This window comes from Salminus brasiliensis, chromosome 8, assembly GCF_030463535.1.
Source record: "Salminus brasiliensis chromosome 8, fSalBra1.hap2, whole genome shotgun sequence".
NCBI lineage: Eukaryota > Metazoa > Chordata > Actinopteri > Characiformes > Bryconidae > Salminus > Salminus brasiliensis.
In genome coordinates, this window is record NC_132885.1 from 13,071,074 (window position 1) to 13,095,863 (window position 24,790).

Below are 24,790 nucleotides of genomic sequence, written 5' to 3' on the forward strand. Positions count from 1 at the left end.
TGTTGCCGGCCTTCGCTCTGCTGCCCTCTTGTCAGCACTGACGGGCCCGAAGTGTCTGAAAGGGCATTGTGTTTACACTCTGACAACAGACGACCTTTATACCAAGAGGGGACAGGAGTGTGGCAATTCTACAGGGGGGGTACATGCGACGGGGCACACTTGCCCTTACTAATTACAAAAGGATATTGTAGGAAGAGTGTATTTGTGTGTGTGTGTGTGTGTGTGTGTGTGTGTGTGTGTGTGTGTGTGTCTGTTTGCACGCATTTGAGCTCACTTCCCCAAGATGCAGTCCTTGCTGTGGGGTTAATTGCATTTGTAAAGGGCATCAAATTAATAGAGTTTAATGTCAGAAACACAACCAGCTGGGGCTTCTCTTTCATGTCCCCTCCTGCTTCTAGACATTAATAATATATTTACATAGCTGGCCTCTCTTTTTCATGTTCCGCCGAAGTGCCGGCAGGATTAGTAGTGCCGCGCACGTATTTGCCAATTAAGCAGCGAATTGTAAAGTGTAATGACACTAATGAAGCTAAGAGCTGACAATCATTAGTCATTTAGCTCCTTGTTTTTCTGAAATCTGCCCTTGCTAGATTGCCCGCGGAGGAAGCAGGAGAGATGGTGAGACTGATTTAACATGCTGTGGCATAACGCATTAGCACAGTGCAAACAGCATGAGAATAGTGGGGCAGGTCGTGACACTGGGAAGTTTGTTCACTCACAGTGGCTCGTCATGTTTTAGTTTAGGCACTTGCTCTACTTTATTCTACGCAGGGAGAGAGCTGGGGCGAGAAAAAGGACAGGTATTGAGGGAATGAACCCTTACATTTATTTATGAGCTGTGTGATTCAGGAAAAGTGAAGATAATGAAAGGCTGCAGTGGGATCAGATTGGATGTGTAGGGGGCGTGAGCAAGGTTAGCATTGGTTGATTGCATTGTTGGTCAGCATTACAGTTTCAGTTCTGGTATTACAAACTAGTCAATACTGCAGCCTCAAGTGGTATAACTGATTATGGCTGATATTGGGGCTGGGGTGGTAATTTGCCGTGAGTATTGGTTTTAGGGCTTGGTATGAATAAGAGGAAATATGACTTTAGAGTGTTATGGTACTGTGGTAAGGATGGTTTTAGTGCTGGCATTAATGAACGTATTGCTGTTTTAACGCCTGGTGGTAATAATAGTAAGGCTAGATTTAGTGACTGGGCGTAATGGAAGTAAGGCTGGCTTTAGTGCCCGGTGGTAATGGAAGTAAGGCTAGATTTAAAGAGTGGTGGTAATGGGAGTAAGACTGGATTTAAAGATGGATGGTAATGGAAATAAGGCTGGATTTAAAACTGATGGTAATGGACATAAAGTTTGCTGATTTTAGTCTGGTGGTATTTGTGTATGAGTTTATGCTGGGCTGGTAATGAGGGGAAGGTTGGATACTCAGGTGGTAATGGAGGTAACATTTTAGTGCCTGGTCATAATTGCAGTTGGGCTGTTTTTAGATCCTGGTGGTAATGAGGGTAAGGCTGGTTTTAAGGCCTGGTTCTATTGGAGACAAGATTTGTTTTTAGAGTCTGGTCATAATGGTGGTAAACTAGTTTGAGGGCCTGGCACCAGTCCTTTGGAAGGACGAACTAATGTTTACTCACGCTACTCAAACTCAAACAACAGAACCTTATGTTCCCTTACATCACTCACAGGGCATCTCTTTCTCTCTATATCTCTCTCACTCCCCCCACTAACCCTGTAAGAACTGTTTTAATCCACATTAGCGTTCACTAAACACTTGCAGAGGGCCATGTGCTTTGAATTGTTTTCCAGCTGTGTGCGTGTGTGTTTGAATCAGCATGCTTTTGAGCACTTTCCCCCCCTTGTTTGTGTGTATCAGCAGGCTAGTTTTATCTTTAGCACATGAACTGTGCATAGTTTGCGCTTAGATCATGTGTGTATGTGTGTGTGTTTGGTAGGTAGTGACAGAAGGAATAGGGGATACAGCTGCAATCCAAGGTCAATGAGGCTGGAGCATTCATCAATGGCAGCAGGAGTACTGTGTGTGTGTGTGTGTGTGTGTGTAAGAGAGAGAAAAAGAGAGATTCGTTGCTGTGGGAGTGAAAAGTTAAGCTTCTTTTGTGTAACCCAGTATTAAACCTCTCCAGGTGTTTTGGCTGATATCTGACGCTATGTTCATTTTCAGGCAGTATAAAGTTTAAAGGGTTATTCTTTGGTCACCACTCTCAGTTTCACTCACTAGTGGTCCCGAGTTTTTATGTTTTTTTTAATGTACGTTTTTTCTCCAGAGCGTTTTTACAAAATGTGTTTCTTCTCTCCTTTTCAGAATCCACTACTATTCCTGATACAGCCACCCCAACTCTACCCCAGCAAGAAGAGACCAGCACAGCACACAGAGCAGCAGGTGAGTGACTGATACACTGACCAATCAGTACATTCCAGCAGGAGGCTTGCTTTTCAGGAGATGAATTATGGCTTCACTGTCATACAAAAACCTTGTATTTCTTCCAGAATCAAGGGTATTAAAGGAGCTTTTGTTGAAGTAATTGTCTCTACTGTCCATGGAAGGCTTTCTACAAGATTTTGGGGCATTGCTGTGAGAAGTCCCCAACTCATCTCAACTCCCCAACTCACCCCATAAGAATTGGATAGAGCACAACCGTTCCACAGAACACAGTTCCACTGCTCCACAGCTCAATACTGGGGGGCTTTATACTTCTCTTGCCCACACCTGACGTTAGTCATGGTGCCAGTAGATTCATGTTTATCTGCTTCAGAGAATCCTATTCAATTGGCAGTACTTCTATATAGGTAGACAAGCTGCGTGTGTGCGTTTGCATATCTGTCAGCAATATCTACAACTTAGAGTAGCTAAGTGCATTCATTGGAAGGACTGTCCACAAACATTTGGACAAAAACATGTTACTGTATTATACATAAAATGAATACATTCTCAAGGTTTATCTGTATAGTTGGTCATAGGTGCAACACTCGCAGCACACAGCTGAAGCTCCACTAGCAGCTCCAGAGCATTTCCTTGCTAAGTTTGCCTGTGGAAGTGAGGGAGCTTGCAATGAGCATGCAGTGAGTTTCCCTCATCATAACTATCAATAAACGCTATCAGCAATGCCAATCAGACTAATCAATACCTGTCTGAGCCTGACAGTGAATAATGAGCCTTTTATCACCTCTGTTGCTGTTGTTTGTGTTTGATTGTGTTGGTTCCCGTGTATGTGTGTATGTGTATGAGCATAGTAGCACAGTCACTCAGCTCCTTTTATTTACAGTATTCTTCTAGATGATTGCAGCACAACTATAGCCCATCTCTCCTGCACCCATGATAATAATGGATTGCACCTCTGTTTGTGGAGGCTTATGTCTCGATGAGCAGCAGCACGCAGCATGGGTGCTAACATTATGCTAAGCAGCCTGGCAGTGTTTGCCCCCTCTGTTTGGATTGATTGCTGATGGAGGACTGGTGCGGGGCTCCATATAGATGAGGCCATTGCAGCTCTGCTTGGCTTGGATCCTCTCTCTCTAGCTCTCTCTCGTTCTTTCCCTCCCTCCCTCGCTCTCTCTGTCTGCAGGCTTTGAAGAGCCGCATTATAACTCTACCTGCAGATAGTCACTCAGCCCCCACGCTCCCCACCCGCACAGTGGAGCCCAGCAGGGCAGAAGATACACTTTTGCACATCAGTATACATACATTAAGATATGTGAGCATATGTATGCACTCAATAGCTACTTTATTAGAAACCTCCTACCTTGCAGGGCCTATATACCTGTATGGTTAGAGCCTGTGGCTCATCTGTTGCCAAGCAGAATTTGCATTCCTCATCCTCTTCATCTGTGTCATATGAAACATGGTTCTTTATGGACCCAATACTGGTTCTTTTAAGGCATCACTCAAAAAAAAAACATTTGAAGCATCGTCATTTTCAAGTGTTCAGTGACTGGGCAGGGAGCAATTGGGGGTTGGGTACACCTCAGCTATGAATGTTGAGGCAGAGGAAAGCACTGTTCCTGCCAGTCCAGGGAATCAAACCAGCAACCTGCTGATCCCTAGCCCACTTCTCTAACCTTCAGACCACAGCTGCCACAGCTGTCATCAGTCATACTGTAAATAGAATACACCTCAGCGTGTGTGCATGCTAGTTATGGCTCGCAGACTGCAGTGAGGGGGCTTGTGATCAGACCCTGCCAAACTTTCTCACACCCACTCAGACCGCGCAAACAGAGCTGATAGGAGCTGAGAGACAGAGGAAAGGTGCTAGACCTCAGCATTCTGCGAGCGCACGGAAATAACGGAAGTGCCAGCCAGATTAGCTATTCAATGAAACTGCAAAGTGTTTGATGTTATTTGGAATGAGCGCATGCCGAACGGCGGCACGGCGGGTAGGAAGTGCTGACAGCAACTGAGGAACAGAAGCCGGGAATAGAAATCGTGTAAGCCGGGCATTCATGCATTTGCTCGGCTTAATTGGAGAACTTTGCTGTAAATATGCACATATTCACAAATCCTTTACAATTAGATGTGTGTGTGTGTTTTTTTGCGAGTGCACACAGAGAGAGGTGAGGTCAGGTGTTGCATACATATACAGAAACACACAGACCAGTGGTAGAAAGATAGAAAGTCATTGCTTTCTAGGCCTGTTGAGTTTCTGGAACAGGAATATGGATTTCACAGGCCAGAGGCAGAGGGCATTGATCAAAGCCATGAAACATGGACTCTTGGGGTGTGTCTGTGTGTGTGTCTGTATGTGTATAATTGTATAATTTAGACTGGAGGATATGGGTTTTCTGAAAGTAATGAATGTAACTTATCTTGTTTCTCCCTCTTTCTCTCTAGCCCCCACCACTCTGTCGTCTCTGGGCGGCTTGTGTGACTTTGAGCAGAATATGTGCGGCTGGACTCATGACCCTACGGCTGACCTGAACTGGGCACTGCACAGTTCATCCGGCACCAATATGGACCTGCCACTGGGAGCTGAAGGTATGGGAACATTTCGTAGCAGCTGAGAACTTAATGGCAACATTAGTCAGTGAAGCAGCAGGTAAAGGCGTAGTTCAGCATTCTGCACCCTACAGCTGGGGTTTAGGTTTGTGCCAATGGGAAGAGACCTGCTGCATAAATAGGGCAGCGTGGTGGCACCACACGGAGTACATGTGTCACACAGCCTTTGGGTTGTGGGTTCAGTGCTTACTCCAGTCACTGTCTGTGAGAAATTTGGTGTGTTTTCCCTGTTTCCATGCGTCTTTGCTCCACATACTCCGGTTTTCTCTGGTTTCCTCCAACCTTCCCAAAAATACACATAGTAAGTGAATTGGCTATGGGTCCATACCCACTGTGACCTTGACCAGGGATAAGAAAATCAAAAAATGAAGATCATGCTTCCCAAACCACCTTTAATGTTGGCTTGAGGAATTGGATCACAATGAGTGTCCAAGGAGCATTGGACCCCATTCCCACCTGTACTTAGTGCTGTCCTCTTATGACCTCTTATAACCACATCACGCAACACCTGTGCCAATGCCAGGTGTGAGCGGGGCTTAATGTAATAAGGCTGCCCCGGTGAAATTGCACACTCATATATACATGCACTCATACACACCCACACACACTCCATCCTTCAGCAGCCTGTCTTCTTCTTATTATAGTGTAATTAATGTGATAGCAGAGGTCTGAAAATAGCCGCTGTCGTTCTCTCTCTTTGTCTGCTCTGACCATCCGCTCATCCCCCTTGTTTCTACTCATGCTCTTTTAAATCCCTTTGGGAAATAAAAGGACAAGTTCTTCCAGAAATCATCACACAGTCTTTACACACACACACACACATGCGTTTTCTGTTCTTGAGGATCTCCTCTGTCCGCACTCTCTGTCAGGACGATTTAAAAAAAAGCTCTTGCTCTGTTTTCCATCTGTGGGCTTTTAAAGAGGGAACGAGGTGCAGAGAGGAAAGAATTCACGTCTGTTTAAAACATTCCAAAATCAACAGGGCCTCCGATTTTCCCTTTTAAGTGTTCTCTCTCGCTCTCTCTCTCTCTCTGTCTCTCTCTCTCTCTCACACTCTAGTCACTTCACATTTCATACCTTTCCCAAACAAAGATTTCGCTGACCTTTAGTTTGACCTGACCTGTTTAACTCACTCAGTCTATGGTTCAGCCACATCCATTAAGCAGATGAACATGAACTGAAGCACAGGGGTCTTCTAGAAAACCGCTACTCACATTATGGAGCACTGAGACCTTAACGTTCCAACCATGGAGGAGGTGAGAGGGTTAAAGGTTGTGTCAGCTTAATTAACTCTGATGGGGAAGTTTCCAGTGATGCTCAAGTCAAAGACCAGCCTATCCCGCCCTGCTGTGCCCATATGCACTCAAAAAAAAATGGTGTTATAAATGGTTCTTTGAGGGATGCCATAGAAGAACCACATTTAGTTTATTTCAAAACTGTTAGTAAAGAAGCTGTGAAGAACCATAGACATCTTTAAACCTTTAAAAGGTTCCTCACACATGTATTTCTTTTAGTGTTTTTATGGCATTGTTCAGAAAAAAAACTTTGAAGCACCTGTATTTTTAAGAGCGTAGGCCGAGCAGACTGCTGGGCCAAACAGTCTCTCCTCCACAGTGAGTTAGGCTCCTCTAAAATGTTTATCCATGGATTAAACCCACAAGCAAACACTGGCAGAAGTCTAATCTGCCTTCTCAGATGTTCAGTAGCTTGCTATGATCTGTGACTGTTATGGTACAGCAGAGGTTTACTATGCTTCATGAGGTTGAGGAGTGAAGATTGTATTATTTAAGGATTGTATTATTTAAGAGGCAAGATTGTGGCACCTTTCAGGGATAAGAGGATGTTTATATTGGAGAAGTGTTTATTTTTTCTGCCATGCTGTCCATTCAGATCAACTCTTCTGTTGGCCTATCTCTCTCTCTTTCACGCTCTCCCTCCCTCCTATCTTCTTCTTCCCAAACCTAGTTTCCCTCTCTCTCAACCTTTCCTCTCTCTCTGAAGTGTCATCCGCACTTTAGAAGTAGCCAACTTGATTTTTGCCGAGGCTAAGCACTCCTCGTCTGCAAAATAATGCTGGAGCTTTTGTTTGGAAAGCACATTCCATGTTTCCTCTGCTGACTGAGGATGAGAACCAGCCTGATCATTTATTTATTATTCATCAGAACATAAATAGGACATAAACCGAAGTGTACTTCAAGTCACGGTGCCATGCTGAGACGCAAAGAAAGGAGGGCTAAAAATAGACGGCGGCACTTAGAAGCCTGTGATCTATTTAGCACAGATCTTCTGATGATAGCGACGGATGTGCAAATGAAAGATACAGTGACACTCCGCTGGGTTTAGCGGTGCACCACAGCCCTCAGCTGGTGAAGAGCCCACTGCTGTAGCTGTAGCTCTGTCAGTCTCGCTGTAAGGAGACAAACTTAACTCCTTAAAATTCTGTACCTTGTAGTTCTTCACCCTTGTAGCTGCAGTTCTCACATAATTAACATCAGTTTCATAGACCCTAAAATAGAACCTTGCGGGACTCCACAAAATATGCTAAACCAAATAATTGCTTTTTGATTAATAACAGAATAATAAACCTAGGAAACCCAGTATAGTGAAAGAACTGATTTCCATGGCTTTACCTTTTCTTCAAACGAAGCTGATCATGGGATGATTTTGGGTAAATTCGATTTTTCTAGAGAAATGTGGCTAAATTTTGTCTGAATTTTCCTTTCAATGATAAAGTTCAGGGCTAGTAATCATCATCACACATCAGCACTATCACCACTATCATCAGTCTCACCACCACCAAGTGTTTAGCAAGACAGAAAATCCATAATGCCCTGAAGAGAAAAGGTCTCTTTGCTCACTCTTCTCCCACTATCTGTGCAGATTATGGCAATTTCCTGTACCTGGCTGCGAGTCCTAAGACGGAGCACAAGCGGGCCAGGCTACTAAGCCCACCAGTAGGGCCTGAGAGGGGACCACTCTGCCTGCTCTTCCTCTACCAGCTAATGGGAGAGGCTCAGGGAACGCTGAGGGTTTTGATACGAGACCACGACCATGATGAAACCCTGCTGTGGACACTGAGGGGTGAGCAGGGCCACAGGTGGAGAGAGGGACGTGCCATCCTGCCGCAGTCACCCAAAGAATACCAGGTGAGAAAATGACCCCTATATTATATCGCAGCTTCTTACACACAGAGAAGTGTGATATGTGAGATATGAGTATATGTTTATACATACAATATACATTCTTATTCATACAATATACAAGTCTTTTTATTTTAGGCAAAGTTTCTCTTTAGTTATATTCAACAACAGCAATAATAATAGCTACTGGCAGAAAATGTGAGCTGTTCAATGGGGTCTGTGTTGATGATGATCTTTAAATTATTATTATTATTATTATTTTTGGAACACTTACAGTGTATTTATTGAAGGTCAGTGTTGTTTTAGGGTTTTTTTTCTACTACTGGATCCTGTAAATAGTACTAGTAGTAACAGTAGTAGTCATTATTAGTAGTAGTACTGGTACTACTTTAGTATCTAAGAGCTTCTGAAGTAATTATGTTCAGTAGTTCTTACTCCATGCCTTAATTCTCTTTTTTCTGTTTCTTTCTTTCTGTACCTATTTGCATCATGGTTCCCCTCCCTCAATCCCTTTCCCTGTCTTTTTACCCGTCTCTCTCTCCCTTACCCCTCCCAAACCCCTCTCATGCTTTATCAGGTTGTCATCGAGGGCTTTTTCGAACACGGCAGCCGAGGCCACATCTGGATCGACAACATTCACATGAGTACCAGCACGGAGCTGGAACAGTGCACTGGTAAGTCCTGAATGCTCTCTTTCACTCTGTTCGCCCCTCCTAGACGCATCACACTACTTTCACACATGCTCATGCTTCTTAGAAGGACCAACACTTACTGTGGGGGGAAAAAACAGGTTTGCTAGACGGAAGGCACTTTCAAAATTCTCCGTTCATGTCGAACGCTGGAAAGTAGGCCACTCTTGCCCTGTGGGCTCAGATCCTAATCTATGTTTCATCAGATTTTTTCCGTCTTCTCTCTTATTTGTAAACAGAGCCTTCCAAAGCTGAAGCAGGGAATTACTAGACAGCCGACGTGTCGGTCACAAAACACGGCGAGTTTTTTTTTGTATGCCTTCGGATGTCCCAGAGGAGTCCGAGTGTTTGTAGCATTGTAGCTGCTCGCTCAAGTTGATGCTAAGCAGTGCATGTGTATGGTACGAATGCCTATTATAGGCAAAAACATGAGCTTCCCTCTGTAGACCTTTCAGTCACGCCCAAGATGTACATAAAGGCCAGCCTGCCAAAACGCTTTGTTTATTTGCAGCATTGCATTGAACCATGGTATTAGAGCAGCAGTTCCATACACACACCACCCTCCCCCCCAATACACACACACATACATATATACTTGCATACCCTCATCCTTTCCTAATCCCAGCTTTGGGAGCGCTCTTATCAATTAATGTTGTTCAGCATGCACACCCCAGTCCTGGCACCCTTGCCAGCCTGGTCTCTCTGCACCGCTCCTTTTTAATTGTGTCTGCATTCCAGCCATTCTAAACAGCCTTTCTGTTTTCTGAGCATGTGCAGAGCACTCCTCAATCACGGCTGTGGATCAGAACACTCCACTCTTTGCCAAATTATACACAGCCCAATTACAGTCTCCTCTCTCTTTCCTTCCTTCTCTCTCTCTCTCTCTTCCACTCCCTATCTTCCTCACACACAAACCCACAAACACCATCACCAGCTTAGCCTTCTTCACCACTGTAATGTGTTTGTGAGGAGCTGAAGGGCTTCCAGAAGGGAAGGATGCTTTATGCTCTAGTCAACTAGCATCTGTTTTTTAAGTATTCATTCTGAGGCAAGCATTGCCAAAGATTAATGCATATTTTTAATCAAAGTCAGTCTGCTAAATTTCTGCCAGAAAAGAACCGAACCCCCAGCTCATTAAAACATTCTACTTGTGGCACAATAGCAAGGGTTTCAAGCGTGTCTTTACCCTATATACAAACATAAGCGTTGTTCAGACGGGATTACATTTACATGGGGTCCTGGGGTAATTCTGTGGTGATTTTATTTCCATTTGGATCTGCCGTGTTTTTCTCTCTCGTCCTCTGAGAAAATTACAGGCAGGGCTACCTACTCTCAGGGCTATGAACTCTGATCATTTTAGTCCCATTCGGATTCACATCCCTGTGTTTATCCAGGCAGATGTTGCCTCGCTTTAGAAACAAACAGTTTTGGTATTAAAAAAAAGACATAAAATCGGCTACATCCAGTTTCAGTATCTCCATTTTGCTGTTTTTTACTGTTTGACTTAATTTGAGCCTGGCAATTGTTCTTTATATTGTGTCAAAATCTCATGACGATTTAACCAATAGAACTACTCCAGAATGGCCTGGAATAAAATATTTTTTACTTTGAGCACCAATGAAAGTTGCTATTTTAGAGATGCGTTTTATAAGGTTTTAGTCTGGCAGCAAGGATATAGATTTGTATAGATTTGTCCACTTCAAACACTGATGCTGAACTTCTGGACACATTTCATACTGTAATGTGTTTCATTGTAACATCTTTCGAATGCTTTAACCCTTAAAAAGCCTATGGCCCACCTGTGGACTGAAAGTGCTATTACTATTACCAAAGAATAGCCCCACCAGTTTGTACAGAAGTCCCTGTAGTTACTAAGTAATCCTTAGTACACCTTAGTGTGTAAAAAGCCTTGCTGCGTTAGGGGGTTAATTAACTAGAAATGGAAAACCGATGACATAAGGCCCCTTTTTTAGACACTTTAGACATGTATTGAATCGTTATCAATTCTATCTATTGAATTAAAAGTTGTGTTTGATTTGTTTGTTTTTTCATCAGCTCTTCACACTCTCTTTGTTTCTCTCTGATTTCAGAACCTTTCCCTGCCTTCCCACCAGAGATGACGGGTAAGTCTTCCTGTCATATTCTTGTGCAAATGTCTGTCATATTCCTGTGCAGATGTCCGTGCTTCCTGCTTGTTGCCCAGCACAGCTTGTGGCAGCTGATTGGCTCTGAGGAGACCCTGCGTTGGTCCAGCTTTGCACCTTTAGGTGTGATAGAGCCACTGCTTATGAACCCACTTATATCAGGCCCAATCAGGTCCATTATGTCTGGCAAAAAAGTGTGGGAGACATGTGCTGAGTGACTTTCAATATCGCGTCCAACATCATCACCTTCGCCATCATCATCACCTTCACCTTCCTAAGCATGGACACTATCCCAGCATGCAACAGAAGCTTAGTTTTTTGGTAAACATTCTGTCTGATGTTGATGCTTGCTGTCGGTGTGGTGATAAGGATTGCAGCCTCCATGCAGATACACTACCATGTTCTCACTGCACATACGCAGCCTTGTCAAATCTGGGGACACTCTGTTAAGATACAGAAAGCAGTTGCTAATATTTTGGGTGTATTTTGCAGTGCCCAGCTTTGTGTGTATTGAAGCGAATTGCTAAATAAGGATACAGTAGGCAATAATGAATACACTAATTTGTATTGTACAGTCTAGTGTATTAGGTAGCAGCACCGCCCTACCTGTGGCATACTGTGGTTCAATTCCTAGACTACTAACACTACATTCACCTACCTGTGTAACAAGATAACGTAAATATGTTCAGACGTTTTGAAAAGCGAGTGTCCCCAAACTTTTGATGGCAGTGTATTGCATCATCCATCAAGGTTTCCTCCTGTAGTGTGTTTTACCTCTGCACTGTATTGATGATACAGAGCTGTCCGCTATTTGCAGTAAGCTTATAGGAGTTATGGTGTGAGAGGGATATGCCCCGTGGCTGGAGCAGTGCCTTCAAGGAGCACTCTGCCACAACCCCCAGATACCCCCCCCCTTAATGTACAGGGTGGCAGGCTCCATAATGACTTAATCCACTAGTGTCATCACTCTCTTTCTATCTCTCTGTGAAATTCTGTCCCTCTTCATCTCTCTGCTTCTACCTTGCTCTTTCTCGCCATCTCCCTTTCTCTCTCTCCCTCTCTCTTACTTTCTCTCTCTCTGCCCATATATGGAATCGTCTGCACTCAAAAGCAATGTGCGACTGACTCCTCTTGGCGGGATTCGTTTTAGTTTCACTGGCTGCCCATATCCTCCGACAGCTTCACGAGAGATGAGCCCGACACACAGACAACCCAAATTACACGCTTGTTTTATTTCCCAGTTCTCAGACAAGAGATTAGATTAGAGTAAGGTGGTGGAGGGCTTTTGATGGCAGAGGTTTGGTAGATTCTGTCTATGTGTGTGTGTGTGTGTGTGTGTGTGTGTGTGGAAAAGATGGGTGAGTTGTTTCCTTGCAATGCTGGATGGGGTTCATGGAGGAGTTTGGCTTGAGGCAGACGAAGCTGGCACAGATCCATGCATGCAAGAAAACAGAAGTTTTAGCCTTGAAAAAGACCAGCCTGCACACACACACATACCCACCACCCCCCCCCCCCACACACACACACACACACACACATTCACACACGTATAAATACCCAAATAAAAGGGGACATCTCTCCTCTACAGAACATGCATGCATGTGCATGCGTACTTATACATAGCACAGAGTTTAATGGTCAGCAAGGGCTCCACCCTAGACCACTGAATACACTCATACAAATATGTGTCCAAATGTTTATGGTCACACCTTCAAATGAATGCATTTAGCTACTGAATTGAGTTGCACACACAGCCAACTACCAATAGAATAGGACTTTCTGGAGCTGATAACATGACCCTATTGGCTCCATGCCTAATGGGGTATAATGCCCTCCAGCACTGAGCTGTTGAGCAGTAGAACTGTGTTCTTTGAATGATGGTGCTCCATCCAATACTTGTTGGGATGACTTGGAGAGTTGGGGATGAAGTGGGGTGTAGATCAATTAACCTTCTGACCTCACTTATGCTCTTGTCACTTAATGCAGTCAAATTCTCACAGCAATGCACCTCCAAACTCTAGTAGAAAGCCTTCTTCCCTGGACAGTAGAGCCTGTTACTCCAACAAAAGCAGGAATAACTCTTTTAATACCATTGATTTCAGAAGAAACCGTGAATGAGCAGGTGTTTCAATACTTTTGTCCATATAGTATATAGCTTTAAAAAATAAATGCTGTGCTGCTGTAAGACTTTGGTGCTGGTGGCATGCATTAGGGCTTGTCTCAGATTACATTGCTACAGCAGTGCTGTTATACTGTTAAACCCTATTTAATATTGGCTTATGCTTAATCTAGATCTGGAAACCTGCCCCTTTGTCTTCTATTGAGCCTAATATTGTTTTGTGACATATGCTCAAATATGAAAACACTACTTTCCCAATTGCAAGATAATGCTTATTAAAGGTAAACATCAGCTTTATTAAACCTCCATATAAACACATCATGTCTATTCATACTCCATTAAAACTAGGTCCAATATAGCCTTCAAAAGACTAAACACCTCCAAAAAAAGAAGCACCAATACACAAAAAATAACCCGGTCATCCGTGTGCAAGGCTAGGGCTAAGGCGAGGCAACACGCATGCGCATCTGCCTGTCTGTGTGCAGCAACTGTCTGTTTTCCCTTTTCTGTGCAGCAGCCAATCAGAGCCAAGGAAAAATGAAGCAGATTTCAAAAATCTAAAAAATCTAAAGCTTGGCTTTATAAGCTCTGCAGTCTGCATGCTTCTCTACCCCAAGCCAACTCTTCTGTGTCTCTCCACCAGGGGGAGGCCTACCTGGCAGGAGTGACCCCACTGTGGACACTACGGTGTCCCTGCAGCCCATGCCCACCTACTGGTATTACGTTATAGCCGGAGGGGGGGCACTCTTGCTGCTGGCCTCCGTGGCGCTGGTCATGGCGCTGTGCTGCCATCGATACCACTTGGCCGCCAAGAAGAGCCAGCACTCGGTGGCCTACCAGAGCACGCAGTACCCCAGCAGCGGCTTGGCCGGGCCTGGGGTGGAGCCCATGCTGACTATTAGACTAGACAAGCACGAGCCATGCTCGCAGTGCTGAGGAGAGAGAGAGAGAGAGATGGAGACTGTGGAAAGGGGTCACCGAGGCTCTCTCGTTCGCTCTCTCTTTCTCTCTCTGTCCATTCTCCTGCGGATTCGTAACTAACCGACAGGCACAGAGACCCAGTGCGGTGTCCTTCAGGAGGGATTTTTTTTCTTTATTTTGGAGGACTGGGGCGCTGCTGTTGCTGGCGAATGGAGACTTTTGAAAGTGTTAGAGTGGGAAGGAATAAAGAAGGACGCGCTCAGGCAGCAGAGCCGGGGATATGCTGCCCTCTTGAACCCTTTTGCGCTGCGCTGGCAGTTCTGGCTTTGCCATTTGCTCACCGGAAAGAAGAGACAGCCTCAATCCTGAGTGACAGGAAGCCACCTCTGTGTCTCTGAGAGTGTGTGTGTGTGTGTGTGTGTGATGTGTTCGCCTCTCTCTCTCTCTCTTTCGATGGGAACCTGACTTTGCAGGGTTCTAATCCCCTGCTCGTGACCAATCCTATTGCCCGGTGATGAAGGGCCGCCGTCACCGCTGCCAACAGAGACTGAGAATGGAGAGAAAACAGAGACAGCATATGAGAGAGGCGGAAAGAGAAGGGCAAAAGGATACTACTGCGTCACAAGGCAGCATTTGCATGTGGACTGCAGAATGCACACACACACATTTCTGACATGACAAAAGATGAGCTTCGTTTAAAGAGAGGTGCTTCTTAAAACTCAAGCATGAGAGTGAGAGAAGAGGGACAGACATAGAGAGAGAGCGCGAGAGAGAGGAAGACCGAGAGCAAGTGATAGAGTGAAAGAGATGCATTCAGGCTATGGCAGGCAGCAGTGTAACAAATCCTTTGGTTTCTTGGAAGCAGTCTTTCCTGTGTGTGGCTGGCTGGGTGCTTGTAATGTGTGTGTCTTTCTCTGTGTGAGAGTGTTTGATTGTATGAGGTGTGTATGTGAGCTATGTACCCCAGATGTGCAGCACTGACAGTGTTCCCATCTCCATCCTGAAGAGTTTATCTGAGAAGGAGGATCTATAAGTGTCTGTTCGTGTGTAAATTAAAATTTTCGATTTCCATACCATCCCTGAAGCTCTGTAGGCACTGCTTTGGTACACCTACGAAAATCTCAAAAAAGGTCTGATTTCATTTTCCGTCTTTATGCAAAAGTCACTCGATCCTGCCTTAGCCAGACTACACCTCTAAAAAGCCCACGATCGCTCAGTCGCGTCATTAGCCTTAAACACACAAGTGGCACAGGGCTGTTGAACGCCAGTCACTATAGAGCCTCGTTTTTTCAGTAATGGACTTTACTAAATGTACTTTACTCTTTATATGCTACTTATTTTCTGTAATATTTTTATATTCAACTTAAAGGGGAATTCCATCCAGAATTTCTGCATAAATTAATTATTCTAGAGAATTTCATCAAATCAGAATTGTTCACTGTGGTGGTGATAGGAATCAGACGTCTGTCTGCTGTCTAAAGAGTTTAATGCCTATTAAAGCTGTAATGTTATTACACAAACTGGTCACAAATACAATGCCGGATTCACTGTTCAATGATAGATTTTTATTATTATTTATTGAACTGGGCTGAGAGGTGTATGCAGCAGGGCGTTACATGACAAAATAGTTCTCCAAAAACTTTTATTCTATTATTCACTATTTTAACATTGTTAACATAAAATTTCGCTGCAGTCCAATGAAAACCATGTATCTCCATTTTTGTCTGTTTTTAGTTTTCTCCACTGTTTGAACCTTGTAGCTGCTCTGTACACTGTGTGAATAATTCTGGATGAATAGACCAATAGAAATACTCTAAATTACTCAGATTCAACTCTTATTCTACATTGACCTCTATTTTGGAGATGTTTTTCATTGGACAGCAATATGTAGAAGTGTTGATTTTGGATAGTTCATAAAAATGACAATATTTGCATTGTAGACATCACAACCCCGCTTTACAGTCAACACCACCGTGAATTGTTAAGAAATGGGCCGCCCGGAATTTCTTTATATACATATAATATACTGGAATTAATTTAAATCTCAACCACTGAATTATGCAGAAATTTGGAAAAATCTGTGGAATTCCCAATTTAATTTGTCATGGTTGCTACCTGAAAGGCTGAATGAAATGAAATGCATTTGCCGATGACTGTTGCACTGATTAATGTCCGGCTTATTCTAAGAGCCAGTGCTAATGTTTCTTCTAACTGTTTCATTTCTTTTACTGGTTCGAGGGTTTGACTGCTACGGGCTGTGTGTGTTTTTTTTTTCCTACTCACTGTTTTTTTCTGAGTGGAATTCAAGCGGGGAATGTGCGGCTTTGCTGCTGTGCTTTACATTTGACAGTGGTGGGGCTTCAGCATGTTTGATGGCACTGCAGAGAGTGAGATATCTCTCTGGCTCCATATGTGTCGAAACTGCACAGCACAGCAGTCCAACTTTCCGTCCTTGCTCCACATCTCCCTGTGTTGAATCTGCTGGTTTCTTCTTGAGGTTCTTTACAAGTCTGTATCTCAAATATACAGAAGTGTTTCTTTTGTACAGTTTTACCTGGGAATGCATTGAAATTGCAGACCAGTCTTTGTGTGTGTGCACTGTAATACATGCATTTGTATGTTTACCATGGTTCAAACTTCTCAACCTGGTACCTGGTGATGAAAGCCTTTTTTATGCTTCACTGCAATTCATTGTAACGTTGAAACATCTAGGATGGCCCAAGGATCATCATCCAAGAATGTACTGATCTCACATGTCTAGTGTGAATCATAAGACCTTCATAATATATAGAACAAACACGCAATGCGGCCAAGATACACAGCCTAGAGGGAGATTCATGGACATTCCACCCAAGACCTCTCCATAAACATATTGTTCCTTTTTAGCCATAAAGAGTTTGAGGCACCATCCATCATTAAAAAAAAAAAAAGAAGCAAAGGAGAAAAGGCAGCAGCAGCAGCCTGTCAGGCAGCCGCTTCAGGTTTTGGCAGCATCCGAAGCGTTCGGGGATTAAAGGAGAAAGCAAATCCCACTATCTTGTTATGTCCTCCATCTGGCAATAGGTGAAAATAATCCTCCATCATGGAGACGCTGGCCATTTTCTCCCCATTAATCTGCTCTTCACAAAAGAATGTGTGGAGAGATGGAAGGGGAGATCAAAGCTAAAGGGGGCCGCTCTAAAGATAGGCCCGCTCCGGTTCGGCCCGGAGTCTGAAGGGGTTTGTTTAAGAACACAAAAGCACATGAAAGCCCCTCGCAGGCAGCCAGAGAAAGCACCTGACCTGGCAGACCCGTGACGAAGCTAGGAGCGAGTATTCTCTCGCTCTCTCCTGCCGTTTTCTCTCTCTCTCTCTCTCTCTTGCTCTCTCTCTTTTTTTCCCCCTCCCCGATTCTCCATTTTCATTCTCTTACCTAATCCCGGCACATGCTTGTTAACTGAATTAAAGCCACAGTAATGAAGCTAGGCTGTCTGTCATGCGCACTGCTGGCTCTCATTAGAGCCATTGTTGGAGACATTTGACTGGGTTTAAAGTTGAAATTACAATGACATTTGTTCAGTGAGAGCAGAGCTAAAACACTGGCCAAGAGCATTTATCAGGTCAGTCTGCTGTAATGAAGGCTCCATATCTCTCTTTTCTTTCTTCACCCACTTCCCTGTGTTCTGTGTCTCTGATACAATGCAAAAGAGAATGCTGGAAAACTAGAAAACCCCTCTCACCTCTGTACAGTACTGTGCAAAGGTTTAGGCATCTGTGAGGATTAAAAAGCTCATTATCTGGGCAGTACAGGTTTATTTGCTCAGTAAGACACTAATATAAATACAGATATTATAAAGCATTGGTTTCATTCCACTGTGTTCATTAAAGCATCCCCAGTGCTCTTATTACAAGAGTCAAGTATTATGTTTTTTAGGATCATCCAACACCTGGTTTGGTAAATCAGTGTTTAATGATGTTAAATCAGGTGAACTGGTGATGCAATTGAACAAATCCATGCGCCAGCTATGGGCGTCCAAGAGAAATCTGGAAGCTGCAAGCTTTGTTCCTTAGGCTAGCTCACACTAAATGAGAAATTCTGGTTACTTTGTACTGGATTTATGTTTACTTTACTGTTTTAATGTGATCTGGCCTAGGTGCCCAAAACATCTGCACAGTGCTGTACAGTATAATGATCACTGTCAAATGTCCAGATAAGAGAACACCCTCTCTCCTGCAGTTCCTTGTTTTGTGGCTTCTCATTGCAGCCTCCACAAGCTCACAGGCCTGTATTGTTCATTTACATAGGGCCTTTTCACCCACTTTCTTTATTCATTCTGTGTATTCAATATTTCTACAGGAGTGTCAGCTTTAACTTGTCTTTTATTTATGATCTTTTTCTTTCTTAGGGAATCAGTTGCTCTTTCTTTCTTAATTTTTTTCCATGAAACTGAAATGTTTGCCGGAAAAAAGCCTCAATCTAATGGTTGTGATGTGCTTTTAGATCTGCCTTGGCTGCCTCCTTTGAGATTTTTTTGAAGCTCTTAATATTTCTAATTAGATAATGTGTCTGATTACGTTTTATTAAGCCTGTCGTAAGCATTCTTTCTTTCCTTTTTGTCGTCCCTCAAATAATATTAACGAGAAAAAGCACTTAAGAGGGCCCTTTAGCCCGAACTGTAGCCTCACAGTGCCAAGAGTCTGTCTCTCAGCTCATGCTCTCAGCCCTCAGAGCCGGAGCAAGGAGGCCATGGTCTGGTCTGAAATGTTACTTCTGAAAAATCAGCTGTTCTACACTCTAAAAAATGAAAGTGCCACAAAGGGTTCTTTGAGGGATGCCATAGAAGAACCTCTTTTGGTTCCACAATGAACCAAATTTGTTAGTAATAGAGACGATGTGTGAGTGTAAGGAACATTTTAAAGGCTTAATCCAATTAGACTCTTAAAAATAAAGGTTCCTAATGTCCAGTTCAGGAAAAATGTTTCTTTATTTAGTATTGAACATTTACCTTAAATTGAGGTTCCTTAATCTATAACCCAATCATACCTGACATCTCACACTCACAGAAAATATAGGTTCCCAAGTTGTTCTTGGTTAGAGCACACGATTCCAGGTAAATGTGATAGAAACCTTGTACCTTATGTAGAGGTTCTTTAATCTTTAAAGAACCTCAGCCTATGGTAAAGGTTCTGTACCAGTTAAAGTGGCTTCCTGGAACTGCGAGTCAAAGCCAAGAACTATTTTAAGACTATGAGACATTAGGTCTGATAAAGTTCAGGACCTTCACTGGTTGTAGTTTTCCACACTCATGCACTGTCTCTATGACAAACATGGTTCTTTATGGAACCAAAGGTGGTTCTTCTATGCCATTGCTCAAAGAACAATTTGTGGCACCTTTATTTTTAAGAGTTTTAGGAAAGCTGAGTCGGTTTGAGATGATTTTGGTGTTTGGTTTTTAATGATTAAGCGCTTTTTTTCGGACAGCAGGTTTAGAAAATGGAAGCCAGGCTGTCTGGTTTTGGGTCTTTTTATGTTTACCGAACATGAGCTATGTGGTAACGTCATTTACTTTTCTGCTGCAATTCCACGTTTTTTGGTGAAGGCTCTGAAAGGTCTGTGACTGTGTGCACCCAGCATTCTCTCTTCGTGTATATCGGGCCTTGACTGTGATCGTCTGTTTATGTGCCATTTCTCATACTGCACTTCAGCCTGTTTCAAAAGATTTGAGGAATATTTTAGCCTGTTGAATTTCATGGTCTTGGAAAATGTTGTGCGGAATGTAATAATAAAGTGATATTTTTCTACAAACTGGGTGTTGGAGTGTTTTACCACAGCCCTCATTTGGTACATTTGTTAGCTGATTGCAGATGACCTTGCACACACCTTCATTTTGGTGCTGTTGATGGTGCTTACTTTCCCTACCTCTGCATTTTGCAATTTACTGCAAATGTGTCAGAGCTTCAGTGAGCAGCGAATAAACAGTCCGGTATTGGGGCTGCTTATTCAGTGTTGCCTCATATTTTCATGCCATTAGTGCTTTAGTCACAGCGAGCAACACTGACTCATTTGGCAAAAACACATGAGGTCGTTCTTTTATTTGTTGTTGTGGTCTCTCTAGTTGAACTCCACTAAATGTTCCACTGCTTGTGTTTTTCCATTTAGAGAGAAGACCTGTTGAATTTGGAAACATTCCTCTGTTCCATGACAGAGACCGCCTAGATCAAGGTAAGGCTCTCTGTTGTGTGTTAGATTGTATAACATGCCTTCGTGTAGACTATAATCATAAAAATGTCAAAACTCGACAGAACAGTGTTTGCTACAGTGTGTTTTATCAATTCCATTTTACTTACGTCAAACTGTTTTTCAAAAATTTTGCACATTTAATGAAGGCTTTTCTCTGTCATGTCATGTCAGACATCAGTGAAAAGCTTGTTTCTACTGGAAGCTGACTAGAATATCCAAATATGTATTTTTCCTTTGTTATAATGGCACCATTCCCTCAAATGAAGCATGTTTCCTGAGATATAATTCTACATTCAGTTTTCTCAAAACCACATTTTCTCTGTAGAGCCAAAAATCTCTAGTTTCTAGAATATCTGTACATAGACATGGTAGTTTCAAATCCCATTCTGAAGAGTACAGAAGGTTTCCTGGTAATGCTTTACTTGGATGGTTCACTTTAGATACTCACCTGACATTCCACTAAAATGTAAACTGAATATGTATTAAATGCAACTGAACTGTATAATTATAATGAATATAATTATTATGAATAACCCCCTAACCTTCACCTTACCCTTTTAGAGTTAGAGTTAGGGTAAGATATTAAGGTTTAGGTTAAAGTTAGGGTTAGGTTTAGAGTTACATTCAGGAGACAGCCATTTATATTTAACTTTAGTTCAGTTCAGTTGCATTTAATACATATTCAGTTGAATGTTAGTTAAATGTCAGGTGAGCATCTATGAGGCATCTATAATGGACCATCCATGTAAAGTGATGCGAGATTCCCTAATAATATTCCCTAATAATACTCACACACACACACACACACACACACACACACATATATATATATATATATATATATATATATATATATATATATATATATATATATATATATATAATTCATATTTATATAATGTAAATGTTCTGTTGCTTAGATTATTATGAAAAGGTGCTTGAACATGTTCTCCATCTCTCCAGGTTTTCCGTTCTCTGCATGGAGCACCCCCGGGCCTTCACGTGGCCCTCCAGTGACGCGCATCTCTGAGAAGGACAACGCCTGGCTGCTAACGCTGGACCCCATTCTGGTCACCATCATCGTCATGAGTTCCCTGGGCGTCCTGCTGGGGGCGGTGTGTGCCGGCTTGCTGCTCTACTGCACCTGCTCCTACAACGGCCTGTCCTCGCGCAGTTCCACCACGCTGGAGAACTACAACTTCGAGCTGTACGACGGCATCAAGCACAAGGTGAAAATCAACCAGCAGCGCTGCTGCTCCGAGGCCTGAGGAGAGTTTGGATGTCCCCTCTCCGCTGACTCTTTCTCTCTGTCCAGTTGTCAAACGGGCGCCTGCTTCAATCAAAGACTGGGAACGATCCTCGCTTTCCTGCCATGGCCCACATGCCACTGTCTCCAAGCAAGATTTCTATCTCTGCTTAGCTTGAGGTGCTCCCAGTGGACTGCTCAGTGGGTGGGAAAAGATATCAACACATATCAATCGAATGCCTAGTCCAAAAAAACTAAAATCAACAAACAAAAAAACAACAACAGAAAATAAGTAAATAATAAATAAAAGAAGTGTATATGAATATAGATTTGTAAAGATAAGAAAAAAATCTAAAAGTGGTTAATGGGAGTTTAGAAGTGGCACTAGGACCTTGTAGACGGATCATCGCTTGTGAAACCTTGGCCTCCATTTTCGTGAAAGACGTGGCCTAGAAGATCGTGGACATTGTTTAGTTGTGTCTTTATGCACATCCGCTTAAGTTATCGTAGCCATCCTCCATTTACAGCCATCTTTTTTGAGCTGTGTCGAAACCTTCTTACGCCAGTCTTACGCTTGGGTTCAGTCTGTTTAGAACACTGTTTTTGTTGTGAAGCGTTAGCCGTCGTTACCGGAAGCGGGTAGATGAAGAAATGAAACCGTGGTGTTACGTTGGGAGGGGGGTTGAAAATCCTTTGGCTGAGTAAGTTAGATTTAAGTATTAGGATTGTCTATGGTGTTTCTTTTGCTTTTGACTGTTTAATCTATACACATAGTGCAACACTGTGTGAGCCATTGCAAATTTGTGTTTAATTGCAACCTATGGATTGCGAAGAACTTGGAGCCACTAACTTCAAGAGACCGAGGAGATAGAAGAGGCTCTTTCACCCGCAGACAAGATTGACCACTTTTACTTCATCCTAGCTCCTTTACCCCACCCCACACCTTGAAACAAATGGACTCGGTGTGGAAAGAGAGAGACTTCAGTGATGAAGCTGGAGGGGGGGGATCCCTGAGCCTCTTATATGGACCCACACTTGAGCCTTAAGCGAACTGTCTTTGGAGGAGAGCCATTGAGAAACACCAGTTCTTGGGTTTAAAACCTCTGGGGCCTTGGTGGAATCGGGCCTTACGCTTTCTTTCATTTCACGCTTTCTGTTTACTACATGTGTTATATTTACAGGCTGTTGGAAAGGAAGGGTGAGAGAGAGCAGGTTTGCTGTAAACCCGAAGAATGGGTGGAAATTTCACAACATGTTTGTCTGGAAGTGAAGCGCGCGAGAGAGAGTGAATGCATTAAAAATGAGCTTATATCTCTCCATTGGCTGCCCCCGCAGCACCCCACAGAGGCATGCTGGGAGTTGTGGGAGCTTGTGTGAAGGGACGCACTGATTAGGAGGCCCTGAAAGCTGCAGCAGATAAGGATTGCTCAGCTGGCAAGGGAGAGAATGAATGACAAACAGAGACAGTAAGAGAGAGAGAGAGAGATAGAGAGAGAGAGAGAGAGAGAGAGAGAGAGAGAGAGAGAAAGAACAATTAGAGTGAGAGAGAGAGAGAGAGATACGGTGTGTCCAGCTCTGTTGTCACTGGACTCTGTTGACTCTTTTCCAAGTGCCTTGGAGCTCTGACCTGTTTTAGCTTAGCTGCAGAGCTGTGAAAGTATTACCTCTTCTGTCTGGGACAGGGGGCCAACACCAAAAGACATGGACATCCCGGCACTGGTCAGATCATTCAGAATTTGCTGTTTGTAGACTTTGTACAGACAAATGTTCTTTTTATTGTTATTATTATTATTATTATTATTTAATAAAGGATGAATAACTGATGTTTGAGTTGTTATTTTTCTTGGGTGGTTTGTGTGTGTTGGCATTGTTCCTAGAACATTCACCATCACCTCGCACTCCCCTGACGTATCAGTCTCATTCCCTTACTCCCAAATTACTCAGCACAGCAGAGCCTTTCATTTAGGAGCTAGTCATCATCTGATTAAAGCTGTAAACTGCCCTGCGGCCTGACCCTCATCGCTTTTCCTGCTGACACAAACACACACTACCACCCCTCTCAGAACCTACATGCTGCCAGCAAAGCTAACCTCTTTCACCTTCTCCTCCCTCTCATCCTCCTCTTCCTCCCTGGCTCGGAGAAACAGCAGAATGTAAAATATGCCTCAGTGCTCTCTGATCTTGGAGGGAAAAACCAAAAACATTGGTATAAGGGCTTTACCTTTTATCTAGTAAGCTTTCATCATGTTCTCTAAAATCAGTATCAAACCGCAGCCTCCGGAGGCCGCGCCCGAGGTGGAGTGAGCGGGGACATGAGCGCCGGCCCTCAGAGACACACACTGTCAGTTTTAAGAGGTTGCAAAGAAGAGCAGCCATGCAAAGCAGCTCACACATATTCTGATAATAGACAAGTAAAGGACATCCACAGAGAGAACAAGGATATGCAGAGAGATTTAGCAATGGTACCCCTTCATTTTCCTCTCATTCTTTCATCCTGATGAAGGTCAGACCTGTTATTCTGGCAGACCCAGCTGCATAATAAACAACTAGAACATGGACTAAATAGATGTACTTCCAGGCAAATTCATACAACACATACTAGCAGAGTCTGCTCTTTGCCACAGAGAAGCCTTCTCTCAAAGTTTTTTCTCTTGCTCAAAGCTTCTCCTATGAGGAAATCCAGATCCCAGCATACGGGAACGTTTTTTGGCCGTTTGTTGCCGTCCTGTCTAATGATCCGTCTGCGTAATTACTTTGTTCTGGATTCTGACAGCTTGCAAGCCAATAACGCAATAAAGCAGCAGTCAGGTGACTCACAGGGATGCGCAATGGCGTGGATTCCTGCCATTGCTCTTCATTAGCATCATGTCAACATAATGGGAGACGATTCACAGCATCAAACAGCGCCATGCACAGAGGAAGAAGGAAGGATGTAACGAGAGCCATTGTGTTTCATGGTGTTATAAAAGTACAATAATAGCGTTAAAACGTATGCTCATTTAAACATGAATGGATTAAGAATGTGATATCACTGAAGTTCATATGCGTGCGAAGGCAGGCGAGCAAATACTTTTGGCAATATAGTGTATATGGTGGTTGGTGTGGCGCAACAGATAACACCACTACCTGCCACTGGGCTACCTCACCATGTGGGAGACTGGGGTTCGATTCCCAGTCTGGGTGACTGCGCTGCCCTACACCAATAAGAGTCCTTGAGCCAGACTCCTAACACTACACTGACCCACCTCTGTAATACATGTAACCTTGTAAGTCGCTCTGGATAAGATGCGTCTGCTAAATGC

General features: G+C 43.4%; 1 protein-coding gene across 2 annotated transcripts in view; it reads left to right on the forward strand.

Annotated features, from left to right (window-relative positions):
• The window catches only part of nrp2b (neuropilin 2b), an 89,425-nt gene extending 66,114 nt beyond the window's left edge, over positions 1 to 23,311 (forward strand). The window contains exons 11-17 of one of the 2 annotated variants that reach the window (XM_072685662.1): positions 2,322 to 2,399; positions 4,845 to 4,988; positions 7,890 to 8,155; positions 8,727 to 8,823; positions 10,929 to 10,961; positions 20,162 to 20,224; positions 21,206 to 23,311. In XM_072685662.1, the coding sequence (XP_072541763.1) occupies positions 2,322 to 2,399; positions 4,845 to 4,988; positions 7,890 to 8,155; positions 8,727 to 8,823; positions 10,929 to 10,961; positions 20,162 to 20,224; positions 21,206 to 21,510 (986 nt within the window). In that variant the 3' untranslated portion in view covers positions 21,511 to 23,311. Of the gene's footprint in view, positions 1 to 2,321; positions 2,400 to 4,844; positions 4,989 to 7,889; positions 8,156 to 8,726; positions 8,824 to 10,928; positions 10,962 to 13,744; positions 19,808 to 20,161; positions 20,225 to 21,205 lie in introns of those variants that run through there. The other variant, XM_072685663.1, reaches the window with a different exon arrangement.
• The last annotated feature ends 1,479 nt before the right edge of the window (positions 23,312 to 24,790 follow it).